Source organism: Oncorhynchus masou, chromosome 4 (assembly GCF_036934945.1).
Source record: "Oncorhynchus masou masou isolate Uvic2021 chromosome 4, UVic_Omas_1.1, whole genome shotgun sequence".
Taxonomy (NCBI): domain Eukaryota; kingdom Metazoa; phylum Chordata; class Actinopteri; order Salmoniformes; family Salmonidae; genus Oncorhynchus; species Oncorhynchus masou.
Genome location: NC_088215.1, coordinates 8235996 through 8261384, shown reverse-complemented (window position 1 = coordinate 8261384; position 25389 = coordinate 8235996). Strand labels below are relative to the sequence as shown.

The window sequence follows — 25389 nt, the reverse complement described above, 5'->3', positions numbered from 1 at the left end:
AATAATTGCAACCATGTGAAGTGTGTGGACTGGGAGCACTCGGAAGTAAAGCTGGCTACGTCACTTCCGTATGGACAAGAAAATGATACGTCTTCATCCATCAGCTTACGTTCTTTTACCTCCTAATGATTATACTTATGCAATTAGGAATGTTTGCTAAAATAATTATTTTGTGTCCTGATGTCATTTTAATTGAATATCCACTAAGATAAAATCCTGGATGAGTTATCAGAATAGAACAATGAATCACCACAACTTCAGTTTAATTGTTTTATTTGAAGGCCCATGCATGACCCCCAGGTAAGATCTTAACATATCACTTTAAAAACATACCACTAACTCAAAATCTGCATTACTTAGTAAAAATAAATTACTGAGGAATGTAACAAATAAAAACAGTCAAGGAGAGGTGCACCCGTTAAAGATGCACTTCAACAGCCCCCTTGGGACTCATTTCAATGCTTGGGGTTACTGAAGAATTCCAACCCTGCTGTAAGCAAAAAAAAGTTAAACAGTACAAAGGATAATATTCATATAAGATTTAAAAGACAAGAGGGGAAAAAGGGTGGTTTCGTTGTGAATTGTGCGCACAAGCTACACCTTGTCAGTTACTGTGGGAATGGAGGAGGCATAGAGTAGGGTACCATGGGTGGGGGTTGTTGGGGCTGCTGCGCCTGTGGGTTAAAGGGAAACGGCGGGCGACCCATGCCGTTTTGGGTGGCCGCCTGTGCGGCTCCAAACTGTGGAGGGGCCTGGAAGTTCTGGCCACCGAACGCACCCACCTGATTGGTGGCGCCGAAGCTAGCCTGTCCGTTGCTGCTGTAGCTGTTGCCGTAGCTACCGCCAGAGCTAGCGCCCTTGTTATAGGTGCTACCCCCGTAGCCCCCTCCATTTTGGGGTTTTGCGCCAAAGGCACTCTTTGGTCCCCCACCGAACCCCCTGTCGCTATCCTTGTCCCTGTAACTACTACCACCACCACCACCACCGTAACTCCTCCCCCCAGAATACCTATCTCGTCGGTCATCCCTAAAGCCACCTCTTCCCCCCTCCACGACCTGGAAAACAAGACAAAAACAAGAGACAGGGCAGTGATGAGACTGATAGCAGTGATGGGTGGCGTGAAGACATTTAAACTAAATTGATAGTTGACAAATATGGTGAGAACAAGGTGGGTCATCTTGTTTTTTGATTTATTTTAAGAACCTCTGCCCCAAAACCCTTCAAATAGATTTCTTATGTCTGCAGATGTAACCACAGCCTTGTTCCCGTCTCATCCGCCATAGGAATTACCTCCTCTGGCCTCCGCCATCTGGAGAAGCTTGGGGTTGATCGCCTGGTTAGCTTCGCGGAGCACAGCTATGAGGTCACTGGCCTGTTTCATGTTGTTGGGGGTGAAGAAGGTGTAGGCAGTGCCCGTTTTTTGACTGCGGGCCGTGCGTCCAATGCGGTGGATATAGTCCTCAGAGGAGTTAGGATAGTCATAATTTATGACAAATTTCACATCCTCCACATCTGTAAAGTGTTGCAGTGTGGCAAAAAGGACGCCATACAGGATTTTGCACACCACAACAGCCAGACCAAAGGACAAGGTTAGCATATAGAATGGAGAGCTAAAAGGTTCCAGACTGGAGACTTATCTGAGCTGCAAAGAACAGGGTTAACCATCACAATCCAAGAAATACAAATACTCCATGGGAATACTACTGTGGGAAGAGAGAAACGAGATGCACACTCCGTTTGCTTACCATATCAAAAAATCCTAAGGCATTCTCCCTCCCTTTTTTAACCAGGGGAGGAAAAGAACTGGATTTGAAGTCTTACCATTAAGGAGTATGCATTCACTAGTCCTTTCCCAATGCAGCGAACTCCCCCACAAATTGTCAAGTGACATCCAGGAGCTTCTACGCAGTAGGGCCGCTATGTGCACTGTTGCCTCCTCGTGTGCCAATATAGGACCTTTCAGTTGGTATGGGTTCTGAAGGTCCTTTTTCCCAGTACACACTCATGAGAAGCTTGCTAATAAAGGCCTCACTGCACGTCTTGCCAAGACCGAATAGACCAAGTACTAATTTGAGGGGGGACCCAAAAAAGGCAAAAATGAAAAAGGACCAAGTATTGACCCCTGTGGTGCCCCTCAGAGAGCATAGAGCACCCCGCCCCCATCAGTCTCGTCGAGGCAAGATCTTCCCAGAAGCCAGTGTTCGTTCACTTGAGAAAATGTCTCTCGTTGGCAGGTCTCGACATGACTTTTAAAAAGCAGGCGAGGGAGGAACTTTGGTTTTTGAAGCTCTTCTATTTCACTTTCTCTAGATGTTCCCATAGCCCCTTAAACACATGTGCCAGTTTCTCATCAATTTCGATTCGACAACAGTAAGTTGAAAACTGCTCTCTCCATTTCAAGAAAACCAGAGCTTTGAGTGAGGGAGAAAAAAAATATAGCAATGGAAAGCTGTGACATTTGCAAAACACCCATGCTTTTTTCAGGGACAAGCTCCGTAACTAACAGAATCGCTATAAATCTCAAAGAGTGACTTGCAATACAGTGCCCTCTACAAAACGCATGCAAGGCAAATGGTCACGTCAAGGGTTTGTTTTTGTGTGTGTAACGTTTGAGTTGGAAACGTCTCGACGAAGGCATTTGTCAGGTAAAATCCATGGACAGAGAACAAATAATGTCAAGTATAAAAAATAAAAAAGATATCAGAAACGAGGCTTAGCCACACTGCCTTTTGACTTGAGGATTACTGGCACACAGAGCTTTCACCTCTCTAGGCCCACTGGGTGGCAGCCAGTTGGGCAACTTCATTTCCAATATGTCCTCCTTCCCCCTCGAGGCCTGGAACTTGTCATGCCTAGGCCCTGCCACAAAGACTGCACCTTTAGGTGAGAAAAACTCAGAAAATGCATAGAAGTTAAAGAAAGCCAAAACCACTTTCTTTAAAAAAGTGAAAATATTGAGGTAAACAACCAGAGGGTTTAACCAAAGCCATACTGACCTAGACCGCGGGAGGCCACGTCGGTGGCAATAAGGATGGGGGCCTTGCCGTATTTGAACTCTGTGGAAAAAGACTTCAGTTAAATATGGCTGGGGCAATATCGAGTAGCTTGGATGAATAAGGTGCCCAGAGTAAACTGTCTTCTACTCAGGCCCAGTTGCTAATATATGCATATTATTAGTAGATTTGGATAGAAAACACTGAAGTTTCTAAAACTGTCTGAATGTTATCTGAGTATAACAGAACTCATATGGCAGGCAAAAACCTTCGAAAAAATGAAGATCAAAGGTAAGTGAATATTTATAATGCTATTTCTGACTTCTGTTGACAACACAACATGGCGGATATCTGTTTGGGTTGTTTTGGTCTCTGAGCTCTGTCGTCAGATTATTGCATGGTGCGCTTTTTCGGTAAAGCGTTTTCGAAATCTGACACATCGGTTGCATTAAACGAGTCCATAACATTGCCGTGACACAAAAAAAGAAATATATTTCAGACATACCATTGAGAACCCAGTCCCTCTCCTGCTGGCTCTTGTCTCCGTGGATACCCATTGCTGGCCAGCTGTACAGACAAACATGGACATCAGAGGCATGACTCATTACAAGGAGAATGATGTTCCAGTTAAATGCCACACTATTGCGATGACCCTTACCCATCTCGTCTCATCCTCCTGGTGAGCTCATCGCAGCGTCTCTTGGTCTCGGTAAATATGATGGTCTTGTTCTCCTTCTCGCTCATGATCTCTTCCAGCAGCCGGAGGAGTCTTAGGTGGAAAGACAAGAGACCGGGTTCAAATTGGCATGACTCACTTTATCCTGGACTAATTATTGACCAATTGAAGAGTTCTTCCGTTTGAATTCCTTCAATTATGAAGCAGTGTGAATGTGACGTTTGGCTTTGCGGAGGAGGAATGCGTCACTCACTTGTCATCCTTCTCTCCGTCGTTGCACACGTCCACTATCTGCAGGATGTTGTGATTGGCGCTGAGCTGCAGAGCACCCACGTTGATCTGGACATACTGCTTTAGGAAGTCCTCAGCCAGCTGACGCACCTCCTTGGGCCAGGTGGCACTCCACATGAGTGTCTGACGATCCGGCTGAGAGAAGAACAGAGAAAACAGATGTCTTGGCATTTCATCCAATCCTTCAAGCAGTCTAATGGCTGATCCTACAGGAAAACCGAATGAAATTTTATTTGTCACATGCGCCGAATACAACAGGTGTAGATTTTACTGTGAAATGCTCACTTACAAGCACTTAACCAACAATGTAGTTCAAGAAATAGAGTGAAGAAAATATTTAATAAAGAAGCTAAAGTAAAACATTTATAAAAAGTTACAATAAAATTATCAATACCAAGGCTATATACAGGGGGTAGCGGTATTGAGTCAACGTGCAGGGGTACTGGTTAGTCGAGGTATGCAGACTCTGCAATGATTTGTCAAAGCCCAATGGGAATTCTGCCAATTGAAATGAGCTGCAAGTATTGAGCAAGTCTGCAAATCATTGCGGGAATGAGCCCTTATACTGAAGAACTCTCGCCAAAGGAATTGGGTTGAGTCAAAGCCACATACTCTAATTTGGTCCACAATTTTGCGGATTTGGGGTTCGAAGCCCATGTCCAGCATACGGTCAGCCTCGTCCAGCACAAGGTAGGTACACCTGCGAAGGTTGGTCTTCCCAGCCTCCAGGAAGTCAATGAGACGCCCTGGGGTGGCAATACAGATCTCAACACCTGGGGGGGGGAACAGACAACACTCACTCAGATGTCTGCTTCGGTCACCAAAATGATTTAATACAGAACCAACGTACTGAGAAAACAAATGATCAAAAAACAAAAAGTGGTGGATAGTTACCTCGCTCAAGGTCCCGAATCTGGGGTCCTTTGGGCGCTCCACCATAGACGCAGACTGACTTCAGACGGGAGGCCCTGCCGTACTCAGCGGCAACCTGCTGCACCTGCTGGGCCAGCTCACGGGTCGGGGCCAGCACCAAACACTGAGAGACAAAGATAGAGACAAGTGTTATTCAGCGGGAATTATCCTGGAAAAACTAAGGATGTTCTCTAGTCAAGAGGCTTATGGTGTACTTACTATAGGTCCGTCTCCATGCTCCAAGAATGGCTGGTGTTGAATGTGCACGATTGCAGGCAGAAGATACTGAGGAGGGAGGGGATTAAGCTTGGTTCATCTGCACAAATATGTACCAGAAAGATGCTACCAAAAGTTGTTTTAAATCAATGTACTTACAGCAAGGGTTTTACCAGAGCCTGTCTGGGCGATGCCCACCATGTCTTTCCCACTGAGGGCCAGAGGCCAGCCCTGAGCCTGGATAGGAGTTGGCTCAGCCCATCCCTGTTTGGCAATCACATCCATCACATAATCTGAAAAATACAAAGTTCGATTACATACGAGATTCAAGTCCACCATCGTATACAACCAGCTTGTTTTTAAGCAAAGTTGGAAGACAGGTTTTACTCACTTGGAAAATTGGCCTCATGAAACTTCATCATTGGCTTAGGGCAGTCTCTGCCTTTCACTGTTACTTCTTTACTTCTCAGGTAGTTCTCCACCTCTTGCTGCAATTGGACACATAAAAGGTTGTTCATTGGCAAAGACCATTTGAATCAAAAGGTGAAGACCACACACTCAAATCACATGGAAAGAACTGCCTGGGTCACTTACAGGTGGTCTGCGGGTCACATCCGGGTGCTCCTGGTAGAAGTTCTTCTCAAACTTTGGGAGCTCATCCATGTTCCAGTGTTTCTTACGCAGTCTTTCACCTGGGTTGCCAAATTTCCCCTGTGGGGGTCCACCCCTACTGCCACCACCCCCACCTCCAAAACGAGGTGCACCTCCATACCTGAAATAGTAGGGAACAACCTAATATTAGATGACTAAGCATACAGTGGATGCTGTGTTGATGTCAGTTATGCCAGGTACATTGCGGAGCTGAAACCCCACATTCCCGTACGAGTTTGCATGGCTTGATGAGTACTACAACAGCTAACGTTACCTTGATAAAAGTTAGGTTCCTTTAGCCAAATATTGGACTAACGTTACTCCTTTGTGTATATTTATGGGCAAATTGGCTCTGGACGCCAAGCACTCCATCTAAACGTGAATTGGTTAAAGAAACAAATCCACGTACTTTAATATCACAGTATGTTTTCCCTTTGTGAAATTATTTTAACTGTTAAACCGTTGCAGTCGACAGTATTTTTTAAAACGACAACACGTTTGACGTCAGTCTTTTGTTTACACAGGTGCCTGAGACGCAGACAGCTAATTAGTGCAGGTAGTCCACACCCTCTCTTCCGTAAACAAGCACTGTAACATGGCCGTGTGGGAACCCTAACCCAATAAATATGTGTATCAATTTCGCCGATATTAAAGATAAGGTCCTTATGCTTCCAAACCCGTACCGCAATCGATGCGTGTTTATGTTCAGACCGAGCGTCGTGGCTCTTATCTTAACACTCCCCTACAGAACGACGCCTTCATCTAATGATTTGTGTAATGGAACTGAGAGCAACGAACAAGGGCTTACACATGCAAAGACGTGGTAGGTCTAACTACATTAGTTTCTGCGTCATGTTTGAACCAGTTTAGCTGCCATTTTAATTCCGGCCGGTAGAGGAACAAAGGGAACCGGCCGGCATTTTGATTCGAAACAATTTGCCACATTTAAGATTATCAAACATTCCAAGGTTCTTACCTAACCAACATCACATACTATATTTTATGCGTCGATGTGCAAGCGTAGTGGATATCGTTATTATATCAAATATAGCATAGGCCTCAGAGAATCTCCCATTGCTAACGTGCGTTATACCTAGCTAACTAGGTAAATGTTAACTGCCAGCCAAACATTTGCCCGACCTGCTTGTTACATCATTTAGATCAGGCAAAATGTTATTTAACAATTGATTAGGGTTCAAAGAAGTCGCATTAACATTGCGCATCTAGCCAAAGCCAATGGCAGAGAAACAAAACGTAACTAGCTAGCTACAGTACCGCGTTAAAACTAACCATCGCACCGTCTTTTCCTAGCTAACGACGTTAGCTAAACAGACTCGCGTTGCTTACCCCCTGTCTCTGCCACGATCTCTGTCGGAAAATCCGGGCATGATTAAGCAGAGTATGAAAGTAACAGACTGTATCTAGGTCTATATCTCTAAACCAATCTATGATAAATACAAGTGGATAATTTACAAGTGCGACACACGAAAATAGAAATGCCGGGGACACAAATGTCAGCCAAACGGTGCACTCGCTCATAACACATTGGAACATATCAACGCGCCTGTGTCTGGTACTACTTTTTCTCCTTATTTGGTCACGGAAGTTAGTTGATTGGCAGTTTGTGACGTGTTTATTACCCCATTTTTTTTTTACAGTAACCTTCATTACTTGAGCCAAATTAAGTACTGAGGTATTAACTTATTCAACATGGACAACTTGTAAATAATTTAAAAAATAAATGCAGGTAGTAGACGCAACATTGTGTTTACACAGGAACACTACATTAGCTACAACTTCTTCTCAATAGTCTACTGAAAGAAGTAACAATACAATTTCCCCCAAAATTGATGGGAACCAAATATGTACAAAAGCAAATATTGATCACCACCAACGTTTGCAATTAACACCTATCTTCAAATCAAATTTGACCAATGTTTATTTGAATGCACTCAACAGATAATGGATACCAAAGACAGGCAGAAACTGCTTCTCTAATAGAAAACCCAGACCCCACTTGTTGGCGACTTTGGCGAGCTGAACTCATGCGCAGAAACACACGTCATCGTTTTAACGGACTGTGTAGGCAGTCAAATCGAAAGGCACTCCTTCCATATACAATGTTTGTTTTACGAAAATGAAAAAGTGTCTGTTTGTCACTTTCAAGAGGTTGGAGTAATAACATGTTCAACTACTTGAGACATTGGCTCGAATCTAGATTATGCCTTTATTTTCTAGAAAAATAACAACTGAGGAATCATTTTTCACTTCTGTTTCCATAGACCCAGGTTTATTCGACAAAAGCAATGTTTGCCCCCCCCCCCAAAAAAAATGTGCAACCTGTAATGATACTGTTGCGGTGGTACACTGATTCTCTACAATGACTGCTTGTTTTGTCACATAAATTGAAATAAGTCGAACTATTAGAATTTAAATGCACCCTAGCAGGCAATGTTTCTATTGTTTCTATTTTGGAAAAGTTTTACCACATTTCCTTTAAAAACAGCTCATATATATTTTTGTACATCAATTTATACACATAAAAACGGCATTTGAATAGTACATTTAATTTTTTTTTTAAAGTACATGTTAAAAACAATAGAAACAACCATGAATAAAATAACTTTTCCTTGTAAAAACATTAAATCTGTAAAAAGTCATTTAAACTGTGAACAAATTATTTAACAAAAGTAAAACATTTTTAAGACATGAAAACACATTTTTTTAAAGTTACTTTGTTAGCAGACAATTGTCGCTATTTTCTGAATATCGACAACAACAAAAATCCCCAAACCCAGTCCTGTTCTGCTTATCTAGCCATCCCAGAAGTCTCGCGATGTTGGGCCTCTGTGCTAAGAAACTCTTGGAACTACTTTAAGACAGATACTCGGAAGAACACCCTGTCTACCGTGTGATATTTTAATAAAAATATGCTTAGTTTATTAAATGTTTGTCCAGACTATCTTGTAAAATAACAGAAGAGTCAACTGGAATAACTAGAATAAAGAAAAAAAGAGGACAAGGAACCCATTTTCCCAATCGTTTATACGCTTCTTCCGGAAACAAAGTACCAGTTTACCATGGTCGTCACGAGTGACCACAAAGTCACAAACCCCGCCTATTTCTACAATGTATTTTCTTAAAATGTGATTTTTAAACCTAACCAGAACATTGACCACACTGCCAAGCTCATGCCAAACTCCAACCTTAAATGAAGGCCAAAAAGCTCATTTTAGTTTTCATGAATTTTTACAGTATATCCATTTTTACTTTGTGTTTTGGGTAACTAGTGGAAACCGTTTTACTACCCAATCAGAAAACACTTGCATTTTAAAATGTCGATTACTTTCTGGTTGGCAGCCGGCACCTTTTTTCATTTCTGTTCTCATGATGAAGGTTTATCAGTGAGTGGCTAACCTCGAAATTTGGAAAAAGTACTGCTTCAAGCTAGCAATGCGAGTAACTATTTTCAGAGGTCAAGGGAGCCAGTATTGTTGCCAGGTCGACTGACTACCACACAGCTAGCTAGCGCGCTCGTTACTGCCTAATGGGAACCCAAGAAGATGAGAGAGGTAATAGAGGTAACGACGGTTAATCTACTAGCAAACTAAGAAGAAATAGCACCTAACTTGGTGGTTACTGTAGCCAGATCAATGCTAGCCATATCAATCAGGAGAATAACTACATAGGCTATTTAAGGAATTATCCAGGACTTTTCTTGAACCTAGCTATCGAGCTACTGTAACATACATAGCCAGTTTTCCAACTGCAGTAGTGTTCTTTGCGTTAGTATTAGCTAGTTTACCACACTGAAGTTGGTGTTGCTAACATTTCTAAACTTAGCTACTGTAAAGTTAGCCAGCATACTGTGCCTGCCCGCGCATGCCCACAAATTAGCTGCTAATACGTCAACAATCATGTTGGGATGGTTGCCACCAACTGAGCAGTTTTGCTGTGCATTGTCAACAAACTGAATCAAATCGCATGTATTTATAAAGTCCTTTTTACATCAGCAGATGCCACAAAGTGCTTATACAGAAACCCAGCCCAAAATCCCAAACAGCAAGCAATGCAGATTTAGAAGCATGGTGGCAAGGAAAAACTCCCTAGAAAGGCAGAAACCTAGAGAGGAACCAGGCTCTGAGGGGTGGCCAGTCTTCTTCTGGCAGTGCAGGATGGAGATTATAAGAGTACACGGCCATTAAGGCCAGATCGTTCTACGAGATGTTCAGGTGTTCATAGATAATATATATAATATAATAATAGATGCCCAGCAGGGTCAAATAGTAATCAAAGTGGTTGTAGAGGGTGCAACAGGTCAGCACCCAAGGAGTAAATCTAAGTTGGCTTTTCATAGCCAAGAATTCATAGGTCAAGACAGCAGGTGCGGTGGAGTGGGATTGGGAGAGAGAAAGGGTCAAAAACAGCAGGTCTGGGACAAGGTAGCACGTGAAGTGAACAGATCAGGGATCCATAGCCGCAGGCAGAACAGTTGAAACTGGAGCAGCAGCACGACCAGGTAGACTGGGGACGGCTACAGCCAAGAGTCGTCAGGCCAGGAAGTCCTGAGGCAGTGTCCTAGCGCGCAGTGCAGGGCCAACCAGGCAGGATATAATGCCACCCACTTTGCCAAAGCACATCCCCCACACCACAAGAGGAATATACATTTACATTTAAGTCATTTAGCAGACGCTCTTATCCAGAGCGACTTACAAATTGGTGAATTCACCTTCTGACATCAGACCACTAACTTACTACCCTGAGACAAGGCCGAGTATGGCCCACAAAGTTCTCCACGGCACAAGCCCTTGGGGACGCAAAACCGGACAGGAAGGCCACGTCAGTGATTTGACCCACTCAAGTCGAGTATAGCGAAAAAAGCCTGGCACAACGTGACGCACCCCTCCTAGGGATTGCATGGAAGTGCACTAGTATGCCAGTGACTCAGCCCCCAATAGGTTCAGAGGCAAAGAATCCCAGTGGAGAGATGGGAGTCGGCCAGGCATAGACAACAAGGCGGTCGTCACTCCAGTGCCTTGCTGTTCACCTTCGCACCCCTGGGCCAGACTACACTAAATCATAGGACCTACTGAAGAGATGAGTCTTCAGTAAAGACTTAAAGGTTGAGACCGAGTCTGCGTCTCTCACAATGATAGGCCGACCATTCCATAAAAATGGAGCTCAAAAGGAGAAAGCCCCTGCCTCCAGGTGGTTGCTTAGATATTCTAGGGACAATAAGGCCTGTCATTTTTGACCGTAGGAAGGTGCAAGTCAATGCAGCAAGTCCATGTAATGCTTTGTAGGTTAGCAGTAAAACCTCCATCAGCCCTAGCCTTATCAGGAAGCCAGTATAGAGAGGCTAGAATTGGAATAATATGATCACATTTTTTGGTTCTAGTCAAGATTCTAGCAGCTGTATTTAACACTAACTGAAATTTATTTAGTGCTTTTTCGGGTTAGCCGGAGAGTAGAGCATTGTAGTAGTCTAAGCTGGAAGTGACAAAGCATGGATTAGCTTCTCTGCATAATTTGGGGACATAAAGATAGATTTTTGCAATTTTATGAAGATGGAAAAAAGCTGCCCTTAAATATTCTTGATATGTTCATCAAATGAGAGATCAGTGTCCAGAGTAACGCAGAGGTCCTTCACAGTTTTATTTGAAACGACTATTCAACCATCAAGATTAATTGTAAAACCAAACGGCAGATCTCTTTGTTTCTTGTGGCCTAGAACTAGCATCTCTGTTTTGTCCAAGTGTATTTAAAAAATAAAATAATTTCACCTTTATTTAACCAGGTAGGCCAGTTGGGAACAAGTTCTCATTTAAAACAGTGACCTATCCAAGATAAAGCAGATTTAAAAGTAAAACATTTGCGCCATCCACTTCCTTGTGTCTGAAACAGAGAGCGAATATAGAATATATAATGAAAACAAAAGTGGTTCTAAAACAGAACCTTGCGGAACACCGAAACTTACCATTGATTTGTCAGAGTGCAAACCATCCACAGAGATGAACAGATATCTTTCCAACAGATAAGATCTTAACCAGGCACAAACTTGTCGTCCGTGTAGACCACATATTCCCAAACTGGGGTACGACTACCCCTGCCGTCTTGGGTACGCCAAATAGAAATGTGATTAACATTTTTAAAATTCTTCACATTTTCAAACGGCACAGAATTTAATCAGAAGCCACTGCCAGATTTCTGAATAGGGCTGCTCTCAGTTTCTTGCCTTGGCAAATTGCACTGTTAAGACACGGATGCCCTTTGCAACCACGTACCTATGCAAGAGTGGATTCTCGGCCCTCACGAGCATGAAAACTTAATACAGGCACAGATTGTGTGTGGAAAATGACTTAAGACTGAGACTCTCTCCAATACAACATTGCAGAGTTATGTGCATCCTTTCAAGCACACCCTTCTCATTAACCTGTGCTGAGTTATTCACCATTCTTTGATGAACAAATAAGGTTTTTACATGTAAGATGGCTAAATAAAGAGTACAATTATTGATTATTATTATTTGTGCCCTGGTCCTATAAGAGCTCTTTGTCACTTCCCACGAGCCGGGTTGTGACGACAACTCTCACTCATTATGTTTAATAAATGTTTCGTATAGTGTGTGTGTGGCAGGCTTACAATGATGGCAAAAAAACGATTGAGAGTGCGATGACCCTGTTGCTAGAGGGGGTACGCAGCTGTAGGTTGAATGTTTGATGGGGTACGGGGCTATAAAAAGTTTGGGAACCATTAAGGTTTCCAATCTCTCCAAAATAATGTGGTGATCGGTGGTGTCAAAAGCGGCACTAAGGTCCAGGAGCACGAGGACAGATACTTGGTCTGACACCATTAAAAGGTAATTTACCACCTTCACGATGCAGTCTCAGTACTGTGACGGGGTCTACAACCAGACTGGAGCGTTTTGTATGCATTATCTGGCTTTGGGAAGGCAGCGAGTTTCTGCTTAACAACTTTGTCAAAACATTTTGAGAGGAATGGGAGATTCGATACAGGCCGGTAGTTTTAAACATTTTCCGGGTTAAGATTTGGATTTTTCAGGGGAGGCTTTATTACTGCCACTTTTAGTTTTAACGTAGTCTAGTTCATCACTGCTCCGAGAAGTATGATCTACACTATGCACTTTATTCATAAATTCAAGGTCTGCATTTAGTGTGTAATGGCCCTTTTTACAGATTGGGTGGACGTGGCGAATGATATCCTTAGGAAGTGTCACTTTAACCTGAGACTGAGAAAGGTGACGGACTGTAATGCCAATGTTTTTGTCGCCCTGTATGAGGCCATCCTGGGGGAGAAAGTCCCAGGTAAGTTTACATCAAACATGACACAATAAACATGCCCACCAAAAGAGCAATATGTGTTTTTTTTAGACCTAATCAACTGTCCCATGTTAGTTCTTTTTTTTTAAACGGCTGCGCTGCATGCTGTTAAGGCCAAGAATTGAGTGCTTTAGAGGAGAGTAATTCTTACAATTTCAAGAATGCCACACAGTGCTACTTATGATCGTCAAACCTGCCAACACAAGACTGTTTTTGTCAATGAGCTAGTAAGTGGCCAAAGTGCACAAGAGGCTGTGATTTGGAACCGTGTGTGTGTGTAGACTACATCGCCGCCCCGGGCAGTCAGGAGGATGATGTCCACAACGTCCAGTCTGTGATCGACTCTCTGACTCTGGACTACCTTCAGATCAGCCTTTCACACATCACTGGTGAGCGGCACTTACTCTTGACTCACTATTCACCAGTTAATTAACTAGTAACTACTCCTTTATTCCCTAGGTATTCACTAGCTATTCAGTCAATCTGACCAACTCAAATGGTATTTGTCACATGCTTTGTGAACAGGTGTAGACTAACCGTGAAATGCTTACTTCCAAACAATATAGAGAGAAATACAAAAAAGAGGAATAAATACACAATGAGTGATGATAACTTGGCTATACACACGGGGTAACAGCACTGAGTCGTTGTGCAGGGATACGAGGTAATTGAGGTAGATGTGTACATATAGGTAGGGATAAAGTGACTAGGCAACTGGATAGCTAAAACAGTAACAGCAGTGTATGTGATGAGTCAAAAGAGTTAGTGCAAAAAAGGGTCAATGCAGATAGTCCTGCTAGCTATTGGTTAACTCTTTAGCTAACTATTTAGCAGTCTTAATACATGGGGGTAGAAGCTTTTCAGGGTCCTGTTGGTTCCAGACTTGGTGCATCGGTACTGCTTGCCGTGTGGTAGCAGAGAGAACAGATGATGAATGCTGAAAGAAAATCAAGTGATCTATTTAGCTACAAGCAGAGGGTCTCTGGCTAAATTGCTGTTTAGATTTCAAAGCACAGCCTTGTTCAGAGCAAACACAAGCCTCTTTGTTGAATAAAATTCACCGTAAAACGATGCAGACCGGTTAGTTCTAATTAAAGGACAACAATGTGGTGTTGATTATAGTTCCACTGATTCATCGCTTGTCCTAATGGGTTTTTTCTCCCCGGCTCTAGGCGAGAACATTGTACGAGGGGACAAGGAGTCCATCAAGAACCTGCTGGAGATCTTTGACGGACTGCTTGAGTACCTCACCGAGCAGATCAGTGAAGAGGAGTCGCAAAATGGAGGTAGACACAAAAGTCGTATTTTACTCCATTACTCTCTCAACTGTTACATTAAGGCCTTTATTTAACCAGGAAGTCCTATTGAAGTCAGAAGACCTGATCTGATATCACCCCTGTTCTTCCTGATCTGATATCACCGCTGTTCTTCCTGATCTGATGTCACCCCTGTTCTTCCTGATCTGATATCACCCCTGTTCTTCCTGATCTGATATCACCCCTGTTCTTCCTGATCTGATATCACCCCTGTTCTTCCTGATCTGATATCACCCCTGTTCTTCCTGATCTGATATCACCCCTGTTCTTCCTGATCTGATATCACCCCTGTTCTTCCTGATCTGATGTCACCCCTGTTCTTCCTGATCTGATATCACCCCTGTTCTTCCTGATCTGATATCACCCCTGTTCTTCCTGATCTGATATCACCCCTGTTCTTCCTGATCTGATATCACCCCTGTTCTTCCTGATCTGATATCACCCCTGTTCTTCCTGATCTGATATCACCCCTGTTCTTCCTGATCTGATATCACCCCACCCCCCCCCCAAACTTAATCTGTCTCACTGACTGAGACACAACCCTGTTTGGGTGAGATCACCCACACATGAAGTGGACATAATGGCCTTTCTAAACCCGGTGGCTGGCTCTGGGATTACCGGGAAGCGGTTGGCCCATTCAATTGGCAGCGCTCCGCAAGCCTTTGTGTCCGTCTATGGTGGTCTGCTGGCCCCCTCTCCGATCGCAAAACACAAATTACACTTTAATGACCGACTATCAGCTCTGGAAATTGAAATGATATGCATTGAAAGAAGGCTCTGGTGAAAAAGGCTGGTTTATCAAAATTGATGGGGTTGGTGGCTTGCGGTGAATCCGAAAGGAGCTGTGAATGTTTGTCTGTGACGCTACAGACCGCGGTTCACCAATATTATCGACTGATATTGGCCTATTACAGCTATGTTGATATTGGCTGATAATTCCACCGATAACCGATTTATTCAATATATAGGATGAAAAAAGGGAATCTCATGCCTACTTAACATCATGCCTACTTAACACTTGCAGCCATTCTCAGTCATTTCACAATGTAAGAAATCAACATTTTGAACCATATTTCTTTGACAATTGTTATTTTGAATAACAATTTAAGCGAATACAGTGTGGGAAAATAACACTTTTTAAAATTTTCCCGGCATAAAACAGTATATCGGCCGGTATCGGACCCAGAATAACGTACTGGCCGGGCTCTAGTTTAAACCTGTTGATATGTCCAATTAGTAGGATAGGCTATGCATGAGTCACTACAGATAATGTTACTGTCACACTCGATGAACTCTTCCATGCACTTTCACAATGACATGGCTAGAACAGTTGTTTGTTTCTCTTCAGCTTTCGGAAATGGGGTTGAATCATTACTCTGTCCATGAGCTCCAATGTCTATGGATCACTATGTCCCGAGTGCTTATTCTACTACTCTGACCGAGTGTGTTAACGTGACTTAAACATTTGTATAATTACGGACTGATTGGTGGTCTGAAAGTCGACTGGTGGCTTGTTAGTTTCCTCGTTGCTTCACAGCAGGAGCCTGTCAGCGTCACCACGTTGTGCCACGCTGTAATCACCCATCTCTCTCTCTCCTCCCTTCTTCATATCCTGCCCCTTTCCTCCCTCCAGACAAGGAACCAAACGGTGTTCCTGTGGAGGATGCCCCCCTCCCTACAGGGCCAGTGGTCCCCCAGACAGAGGAACAGAGGTCCCTCATGGAGAGAGCCTCCCAGTATTCTAGTGTGCAGTGAGTGTTTCAAGATCTTCTACGCTACAGCTTCTATGTACATTTCCATGGTTACAGATTCAGTTCCGTGTTCAAGCAGAGTTCCTGTGCTGTTGATACAACCAAAGACGCTACGTCACGAGACGAGACGCTTGTAAATGCCATTTAGCAGACACTTTTATCCAAAGCGACTTCGTCATGCACGCATACATTTTAGTTACGGTTGGCCTTGGGAATCAAACCCACTACTCTGGCAAATGCCATGGTCTACCGACTGAACCAGACAGGACCACTTCAAATGTCATCACCGTGCAGGGCAAGTCGGTACATCCTGTTGACACAACAGCCAGTCAGGGAGCACCACACAACACAAATGTCAACAGTAACTGCGAATGTTAAGGTTGGACACGGAACACAAACTTCGGTGACGTCACTATGTCCTACTCAGCCTGTTCCGACGGCTGTCACACAGAAAGGCTGGCTGGAAAGTCAACAAAGCTGAATGACTCATTGTGGGTGACGTAAACCAGGAAACTCAATGCACTGTTTTGAAACGCGTGCGGGTTGTAGTTGTTCTGACTTGGACTGGTATCACACGTACCAGACACACCGATGCACTTTCCACTGTTTGGGTGGTTTTTCCTTTGGTTTACTTTGATAGTGATACATCATGTTACAATGTTTCTTTGATCTTCCAGCTCTGCCGTCCAGTCGAGCAGCAAACATTCCCTCCACTCTTGGAATGCGGAGGAGACGGGCTCGACCAATGAGCTTATCCTCCTGGGAGACTCCGCCCGCACGTTCACGGCCAAACGAGAAGGTATGCGGGTACCGAAGGCTTGTTCCTGGCCCATGACATAGAATGCAGAAAAAGGAAAAAATGTCCTCGTCTTTCTGGATTTACATTCAGACTCAAATCAAATCCCATTTTTTTTGTCACATGCTTCGTACACAACCGGAGTAACAGTGAAATGCTTACTAACGGGTCCTTTTCCAACAATGCAGAGTTAAAGATAAAACACAAGGAATACATACCCAGTGAATAACAATGAGTAAAAATAACATGGGGGTACAGGGAGTACCTGTACCGAGTTGGTGTGTAGCTGTACGAGGTATTTGCATGGCATTCAGACGCCCTTATCCAGAGCCACTTACAGGATGAGGGTTTTACCTTTATTTAACTAGGCAAGTCAGTTGAACAAATTCTTATTTTCAATGACGGCCTAGGAACAACGGGTTAACTGCCTTGTTCAGGGGCAGAACGGCAGAATTTGCCCCTGTCGGCTCGGAGATTCGATCTTGTAGTCCGACGCTCTAACCACTAGGCTACCTGCCGCCCCACAATGCCAGGGTTATTGGCAAGGCATTAATAGCGAGGAGTGCAGACCTGTATCTGAGAAAAATCATTCAGAACTGTAGGCTACTTAAAGAACAGTGAACCATTTACAGGCAAATCAAATAATATTTCACTTGAACCTTTTGTTCAATCATCCTGCATAACCCTATTATAACATGACATGACCTACAAAATCTACACCTCTAACAGCTACCTACCCCTCCCTAACAGTGGAAGCCTCTTCCCAAGCGGGTGCTCCGGGAACACCAGGCACCCAGGCCACTCTACTGAGGGAGCCCCTGCGCTCAGCCATCCCCCTGCAGCCCCAAAACCAGACTACCCCCCACAGGTCCGACAGAGCTCCCCGCTCGGGTAGCCAGTCTCCCCCAGCCAACGGTCTCGACAGCGGGGCCGCAGTGGAGCAGGAGGCACCTGCTGGCACCTCGCAGGTATGTCCATCTAGTCAAATATATCCACGCTGAATCAATTCAAATTACGCTTAACTCTTTTTCTTTGCTTTGTAATACAGTATCAACTTTCCGTTTGAATCCGTGTTTCAAAGCTCTTAGCAAACGACTGTGTTCTGAAACACGTTCTGAAGTGACCTCCGCCAAGTACAGTTCACAGTTCACGTCACATCCCACCTGCAAGCCTATGGCAAGTCCAGACACGCTAGCAGGGGCAAATACTTTCCACTTGTTATTCCATTACCAAATGGGGCCAAACAATTGTTGGAAAAATGACTTGTGTCATGCACAAAGTAGATGTCCTAACCGACTTGCCAAAACTATAGTTTGTTAACAAGAAATTTGTGGAGTGGTTGAAAAATGAGTTTTAGTGACTCCAACCTAAGTGTATGTAAACTTCTGACTTCAACTCTGTGTGTGTGTGTGTGTGTACCCCTTGAGCTCACGTATACCATTATAGGTGATGGTACGGAGCTGTGTTATGGGTTAAATAAAGTATTTACCCAAATTGTCCTGTACACACTACTGCTATTCGTTTCTGTCTTTCTCGTTCTAATTCACGACAATGATAAGACGGTGTACTACTTACAGTATTCACTTAGCCTTATTATACATTTGAGTCATTTAGCAGACTGACAGGCGCAATTAGTTTTAAGTGCCTTTCTCAAGGGCCCATTGACAGACTGGGGATTCGAACCAGCGACCTTAACCGCTAGACAACCTGCCGCCTGTGACACTGGTATTTCAACGCGTTATATCGACCCACGGTCATTTCCCGGGAGCGGTAGTTAACGCCGTGCATCTTTTGCGTGATTATGTCGTTAGCATCCGCTAGCTAGCCACTGAGACTCCTCCTCCTGACGGGTTCTCTTTTGTCACAGTTTGATTGTGAATTCTCCCTGCCCCATTGAGTGGAAATGCATCCACCCCTTTGTCTCTGTCCCCTTTTCTCTGTCTAATGAATGACCATCTCTCTCTCTTTCTTTTCAGTCCCCAAGGCCAGTGGCTGACACAGTTACCAATGGAGTGCGCTCGCCAGCCTTCAACCACTCACCCGGTGACGCACGCTGTCCAATGCATCGCAGAATGAATGTGTAGCACCTCCAAACCATGTATCAATTTGACTTATTCAACCTCTTATTCCTCCATGCTTTTCATTTGTAGTGGAGAGTGAGAAGTCTGTGTCCAGTCAAACCAAGGCCAGGCTAGAGGAGGCCAAGGAGCAGCCGGAAGTAAGGCATGACGAACCGCTTGGCCTTTGGACTGTTGTAGTTACAATGCCTCGAATGAGGGCTAATTCAATAGTTGAAGTCGACCTCATGCCTAGTTCAAATCTAATGATTTGCTAATGCATGTCCAATTTATGTCCAATGCATGTTCAATTTACAGCTAATTAAGGACTAAATTGTTTTTTTTTTGTGCAAATTTCTCTATAGCCTACCAGTGTGGGGCCCAGGAGGGTTCTATTCCGGACACAGCCAGATATTCATTTCCTCACCCTGCAGGATGAGCTGGAGGACAGGGCACCACTGGACACTGAGGAAGATGAGGAGGAAGAGACCTTCACACAGCAGGACAGCTGGGCTCACAGGGGGCGGACGGGGCTCAGGTAAGAACAACACAATGGGAGGTGGTTAGAATAGCATTGTAGATGCATAGCGAGAAAAGCAATATACATGCACATAAGTTACACACAGAGGCCACTCAATCTAACATTCACCTCCCTGCCTCACCCTTTCTGTCTCCACTCTTCCTACCTTTTGCCCCTCTCCTTCCCCCTCTGTCTCTCCCTCCTCTCTCCCTCCTCTCTCCTGTCAGCAGTAGCAGGGTACTAGAGGAGGAGGATTGTGAGGAGCCTCTCTCCTGGCGTAGACAGAGAAACAGGAAGGAAGAACAGGAGCTGCACCACATGTCTGAGAAGCTGTCCCGACGACTAGAGGAGCTGGACCTGGTGAGTGGTACACGTGTGTGTGTGTGTGTGTGTGTGTGTGTGAGTTGCACTTGTCATTATGTGGACCTTACTGGTTAGTCCAATGACTGTGTGTGTCAAGCTATATTTCCATTGTGGGGATACGGGACGAGTTCTGAGCCGTCTCACCTCCTGATGGAAGCCTTCCAGTCCCATTCACCCGGAGAAGCATCCCACCCGACGTGCTTTCACTTTGCGTGCTTCCCGGCTGACCATTCATCGCACCGCTAAATTGTGTGTGTGTGTGTGTGTGGGGGGGGGGGACTAAGGTGTCGGGAGCTGGGATTGTGTCACCCCCGGCATCTCAGCAATGTAAATCTAGGTTTTAACGTGTGTGTTTCCACTCGTCAGATGTTAAAGAGAGCGCTAGGAGAGAGCGGAGAGCACGACGAGGTCGAGGAGGAGGACAAACAGTCTCACCACAGTGACAGTGTCATGGAGTGTCGCAGGCCCCCAAGGAGGCCAACAGGTACATCCTCCACCTCTTCAATCACGTCAGGGGCTGTATTCATACAGCATCTCAGATCTTGGATCAGTTTAGCCTTTAATATCATAAGGAATACGATTTGTATGGGCAGGTCCTAGATCATCACTCCTACTCTGAGATGCTTTGAGGATACGGTCCCAGATTGCACCACACTTCTCCAACAAAAGCACCGTTGACGAGCCTGAATGTAGAAATTCAATAAGTCATTATTGACCAACTCTATGATTTAACGTTTCCTCGACTTTAAACTTTAACCTCTGACCCTTCTCCCAGGTACGCGGCGAGCACCCACATCCCCCTGTACCCGCTCCCTGTCCCCCTCCCCTCCCCGGGCCTGCCGCTCCCTTTCAGGTCAGCTAGAGGGCGCCGTGAGTGGAAGGGTCACACAGAGACACACCGCCGCCCGTACGCGCCGACGACAACTCCGCCGTCTACAGCCCCAACACAAACACCGCCAGGTCAGAGGGAATTGCCACATCATCACATTGAACAACGCCACATTCAGTATAAAGATGGTCACCTTTTTAAAAGAGACAAGTTGAACGGTCCAACATAGTTGGCGTGTACACCTCTCTCTCTAGCTGGAAACAGCCTATGAGGAGGAGCTGAAAGTGTACGAGGACAGAGAACGAGCTGCTATGGCCATGGAACGAACCAGAGCACAGGAGGCGGTAAGCGAGGGGGGGGGGGAGAGGTGTGTGTAAACAGCATCAGACCTACTCATTGTAGCCCTGGGGATGTGTGTGCGTTTAGACACCATGTGTTTAGACACCACCAGTAGCCCTCCGGCAGAGACTGCGATAGAGAGACTGTGTTCCAATATTATCTACAGCAGACGTTCTGTGTGTGCTTTTGCCCTGTAGGAGAGGGAGTACAGAGAGGCCATACTGAGAGATGTTCCCCGAACCCCCAAACCGTCCCAAGTGTACACCCAACACCGCTCCCCCAGGACCAGACAACCGACTCCGGGCCGCAGGCGACAGGACAAAACCAGGAGAGCCCCACCAAGTAAGATCCCCAATCTGGAGTCTCTGTCAGTGAGATGGAGACAGTATCAACTCAAATCTAATAAAAGTACAAAGTGGCTTCCTCTCCTTCATTTGCCCTGAACCTAAAAACACAGCATTGGCCTCGGTGAAACTAACATGGAGGATGTTTCCTTGGCTATCTATTCAATCCTTTCACAGCTACATATGCCTTAGGAGAAAGAGCTTGATATGGATTTGCGCATTAGTCTTTTTGTGCACGGTATGGATTTGTCCCTCTATATTAACCGTTTGTGCTTCTCTCGCTCTCTCTCTCTCTCCCCTGTTTTCCAGTGAAAGTGAAGGACAACGACCTGCTGCCCCTGCTCCTGGAGGAGTTCCCCCACCTGCACCTCTCGCCCCACGCCCTGGGCAGGATGTGGCAGCAGCAGCTGGGCCAGGTGGACCGCCTCAACGCCTCCCTCTCCCTGGACAACCAGAGGCAGGGCCCACGCACTAAACTCACCAGCCAGGTGGGGGCGCTGTAACACACTATCCACCATATGAACCACAGGGCGAGCTGGGATGTTTTTAGCTTATCTTGGCTTGGATCTCTGCAAGTCTCCTACCTGTCTGTAACGTTAAAACAGATGTCTAAGTGCAGAGCCCTGAGACCAGGGTTCACCATTGCAAATTTTCCACCTCGATCTCCTCCCGTTAACGCGTCAATGTTCTCTCTCCAGGTGGAAGAGGCTCAGAGGAGACACAACCTGCTGGGGGAGATCATCCGCAAAGAGCAAGAACACAACAGACGCCTGGTGAGCCACTCAAAAACATGCACGAGCTTCAGCGTACATGTAAGCTAGACACACACACACATATATATTACCAGTCCTATGTCTCTCACACATTCTTAAACACACACACCAAGCAATAATACAAACAGCCCCTCTAACTGTACAGCCGTGTCGCTCCTCCCCCCCCCCAGAGGGATTTTAAGGAGCGTATCCAGCAACAGAAGTCGACTCAGAACCGTCTGAAGGAGCAGAGGCAGCAGATCGCCTGGGCCAAGAAGTACCACGGTGACTACCACGTCCAGCTCCGAGCACGCATGATGAGGGCCCGCACGAAAGAGGAGAGGGTCAGTTAGTGACGCCGCGCTGAGCCTCCATCCCCAACACGGTTTAGACGCTCCTAGAATTTCATGTTTCAAAGCTTCAAACACTGTACTTTCCATTCCATTTTCCACCCCATGTATTTTTTTAAAGGGAAGATTTGACACAATTGTTGTAAAGTCAAAAGGAAACAGGTCATGAACACAATGACTATACAAACACATGTAACGATTGGTTGTATAAGTGTGTGTGTGTGTTGTGTTCCAGATGTTTAAGCAGGCGTTTGAGGAGGGCTTGGAGGTGCAGAAGGCTCGTCTCCGAGAGCAGAGGGCCTACGCCAAGGAGCAGCGCCAGGAGCACCAGAAAAAACACAGAGACCAGATCCAATCTATGGAGAACTATTACAAGGACCAGGTAGAACCAACACAACTCTTTCATATGAACACACACCACGCTATGCGGAATTAGTAGGGAGAGTAAGACCCAAGAAATGGCTTCCTGATCTCGTCTCTGTTGTGAAAGCTCATTCCACGCTGTTCTGCCATCTTTCAGTTTTCATTATTGGCCGACACTCTCGCTACAGAGAGACAGGATATCCAAGTACGGAAGAAGGCCCAAGAAAAGGTAAATGCAGGCTCATTCACACACAATTTACTACATGTACCTCTACTTTGTCTGCACATTTCTAGGGAGATTGAGATGAATGCTCATACTTTACAGGTGAACTTCTTCAGGGTTCAGCATGTGACTACTTCATGCGGTGTTGGGGGTCAGGATATTAAAGCGTTTTCTCTCTCTCTCTGCAGGCCCTTCAGAAGATGAAGCTGGAGCTGCGCTCCAAGATGGAGAGGGAGATAGGCGAGCTGCAGAAGATTATCGTCCAGAACGACGACGACGACTACTTCCACGACCTGGAGGTCCAAAGGTTACGGGGTCGTGTGCAAATGGCTTCCTTCCAGTACAACACCAGCTGTCTGCACTGACCCCGCTAACGAGCTGGCAATCTATAGCTACCTGCCGCTAAAAACAAACTCTAAAGTCTCTAAAAACCCACGGATCGGAGTCCTACTCTTCGATTTGTTTTAAATACTTGATTATTTAAGAATGCTAAAAAAATGTAATGGCTCCCTCACTGTGCTGTCGTTTTGATTTTGTCATGTGGTAAAGATGTGTAGTCCAGCGAATTGTCTTTCACAACCAAACGGTACCATTGTGAAAATTGGATGCAACTCTAATTATGAATGCCAGGACAAGATTCTTTGATTCCATCTCTTCCTTTTAAATGGTATGCAGGATTTTGTCTCCCGTAACGTTTTTAACAATGTCGATAAATTGTTTATTTGATTGTACTGTGAATGACCTATTAGTCCGTTTTTTAGGTTATTGAACTAACCCGCTACGCTTTTCCAACACCAGAGAGTGTTGATAATCAGAATTCTGTAAAGGTTCCCTTTGCCAGTAAACTACTGTACTAACAAACAAATCAATGGTTAAAAAGACATCCTTAGTGTACAAGGACAGGTACCATGAGAATAGGGTGTATGGGTCATAATCAGGAAATGTATGCCTTTCCTATGCACACCGAATACGTTTGAATAAACCCCAAACAGCGCACACCCACTAGGTGTCCTAACAATTTGTGATCAGGGAGGTTTTTTTTTCTATTTAAATCTCACACAATCCATTTAAATTTGAGTTTGATCAGCGCAAGACTTGAATGTAGAACCATGGAGAATGGTTCAGAATATAGAAAGATAGGCATGAAAACATAAGCATATTAGTCTCCGTTCAGTACCTATGGGTAGATGTGTAAAAACACTTTTTACACTTATTTTTAGGGAATGAATCCTAATGCCTACATCATTATATAATAGTTTGGTATAATATAATACCCTAATTGCCTGCATTGATCATTAAACTGTGAGGGCAAGTGCCAAGTCACAGTTTGAGCTCCATAATGATTAATAAGTCTATAGGTCCCGATTAGATTGTAACTATAACTTGCTTTTGGCCTTCATTTAACTATTATCCACTATTACTTCACTCTCAATCACAAGGATGTCACCGTGTTTACAGAGGAAAGAAATAAAAGGTAGGTTAAATCAAATGATGTAATGGAATGATATGTATGAAGAGAACAAACACAAAATTGTCTGTTAAATATATTGCCCTACCTGGTTATTACTTATTGTGGCTAAGAATATTTAACATATGCTCTAGCCTACAAATTAAAGGTAACTGGAAAAGTTGGCGGGCATATGATTAAAACATTCTAGAGAGCACAAAGGTTACATTTGCTGCAACTCTCCTTGTCATCCAATTTGGTTTGCGTCTCAATCCCTACAAATTATAAAGCCATACATGAAGGATTCTGCATAATGACACAGCATTTCATACTTCACTGTAGGAAAAGGGCATAAATAGCCCTGCCTGTCATGTCAGTTTTCTGCCATGACTAGATTCACATTAATCTCCAGGTAAAATAGATCTTTAAGAATAGTCATTTATCCTATATTTACAGTCCCCTGGTTAAAATGGATTACTCATTGACCTACCTTGTATCAATAGTATCAGTTTATATCATTATTAATTAGTACATGGAGATTGTGGTCAGAAAACAAGTAGATGCTTTTCCCTCTTGAAACTGGCAGGTTCTTGACCTTATTCACAGTTGTGTATAAAAGTGGTGGAATTAAATCAAGGTCAGAATATGGAATATCTGTGGACAGAAGCAGCCACACCTCCATTTCTTTGCTCTCCAACCTAAATACCTACCTTGCTGGCACTGGCATTTCCCCCACGTGATTTAGAATAACAGAGAAGTTAATTAAAATAGGAATAAAGTCAATTTTACACACGCTAAACTCTGGTCTAAATGTCCCCTATATGAACCGACATTATATAGACGTGAGAACATCACTTATC

At 44.5% G+C, this 25389-nt stretch overlaps 2 protein-coding genes across 6 annotated transcripts; one reads left to right on the top strand and one right to left on the bottom strand.

Moving 5' to 3' along the window:
- Positions 1–877: 877 nt before the first annotated feature.
- LOC135522696 (probable ATP-dependent RNA helicase DDX5) lies at positions 878–7299 on the bottom strand. 2 transcript variants are annotated; one of them, XM_064949210.1, is made up of 13 exons: positions 7087–7299; positions 5683–5860; positions 5480–5576; positions 5248–5381; positions 5092–5157; positions 4855–4996; positions 4573–4733; positions 3923–4095; positions 3652–3762; positions 3499–3560; positions 2997–3056; positions 1291–1512; positions 878–1055 (listed from the first exon to the last, which is right to left on the bottom strand). In XM_064949210.1, exons 1-13 carry the CDS (start codon positions 7125–7127, stop codon positions 1027–1029), a joined length of 1476 nt encoding a protein of 491 aa, XP_064805282.1. In that variant the 5' UTR covers positions 7128–7299; the 3' UTR covers positions 878–1026. The 2 variants fall into 2 exon arrangements, 1 of the variants encoding a protein (XP_064805282.1); XR_010452719.1 differs by lacking the exon at positions 878–1055 and having other exon boundaries at positions 1424–1512; positions 1822–3056.
- Positions 6323–23820, top strand: LOC135522677 (centrosomal protein of 95 kDa-like). 4 transcript variants are annotated; one of them, XM_064949181.1, is made up of 21 exons: positions 6323–6562; positions 12936–13064; positions 13361–13468; positions 14252–14365; positions 16029–16146; positions 16824–16945; positions 17693–17910; positions 18919–18985; positions 19093–19160; positions 19365–19537; positions 19750–19879; positions 20249–20366; positions 20658–20842; positions 20966–21055; positions 21248–21392; positions 21704–21882; positions 22093–22167; positions 22338–22490; positions 22732–22878; positions 23017–23088; positions 23271–23820. In XM_064949181.1, the coding sequence occupies exons 1-21, from the start codon at positions 6505–6507 to the stop codon at positions 23445–23447; spliced, it is 2646 nt and encodes an 881-aa protein (XP_064805253.1). In that variant the 5' UTR covers positions 6323–6504; the 3' UTR covers positions 23448–23820. The 4 variants fall into 4 exon arrangements, with proteins under 4 accessions (XP_064805253.1, XP_064805244.1, XP_064805270.1 ...); XM_064949172.1 differs by having other exon boundaries at positions 19747–19879; XM_064949198.1 differs by lacking the exon at positions 6323–6562 and adding an exon at positions 8811–9311 and having other exon boundaries at positions 19747–19879.
- Positions 23821–25389: the final 1569 nt, after the last annotated feature.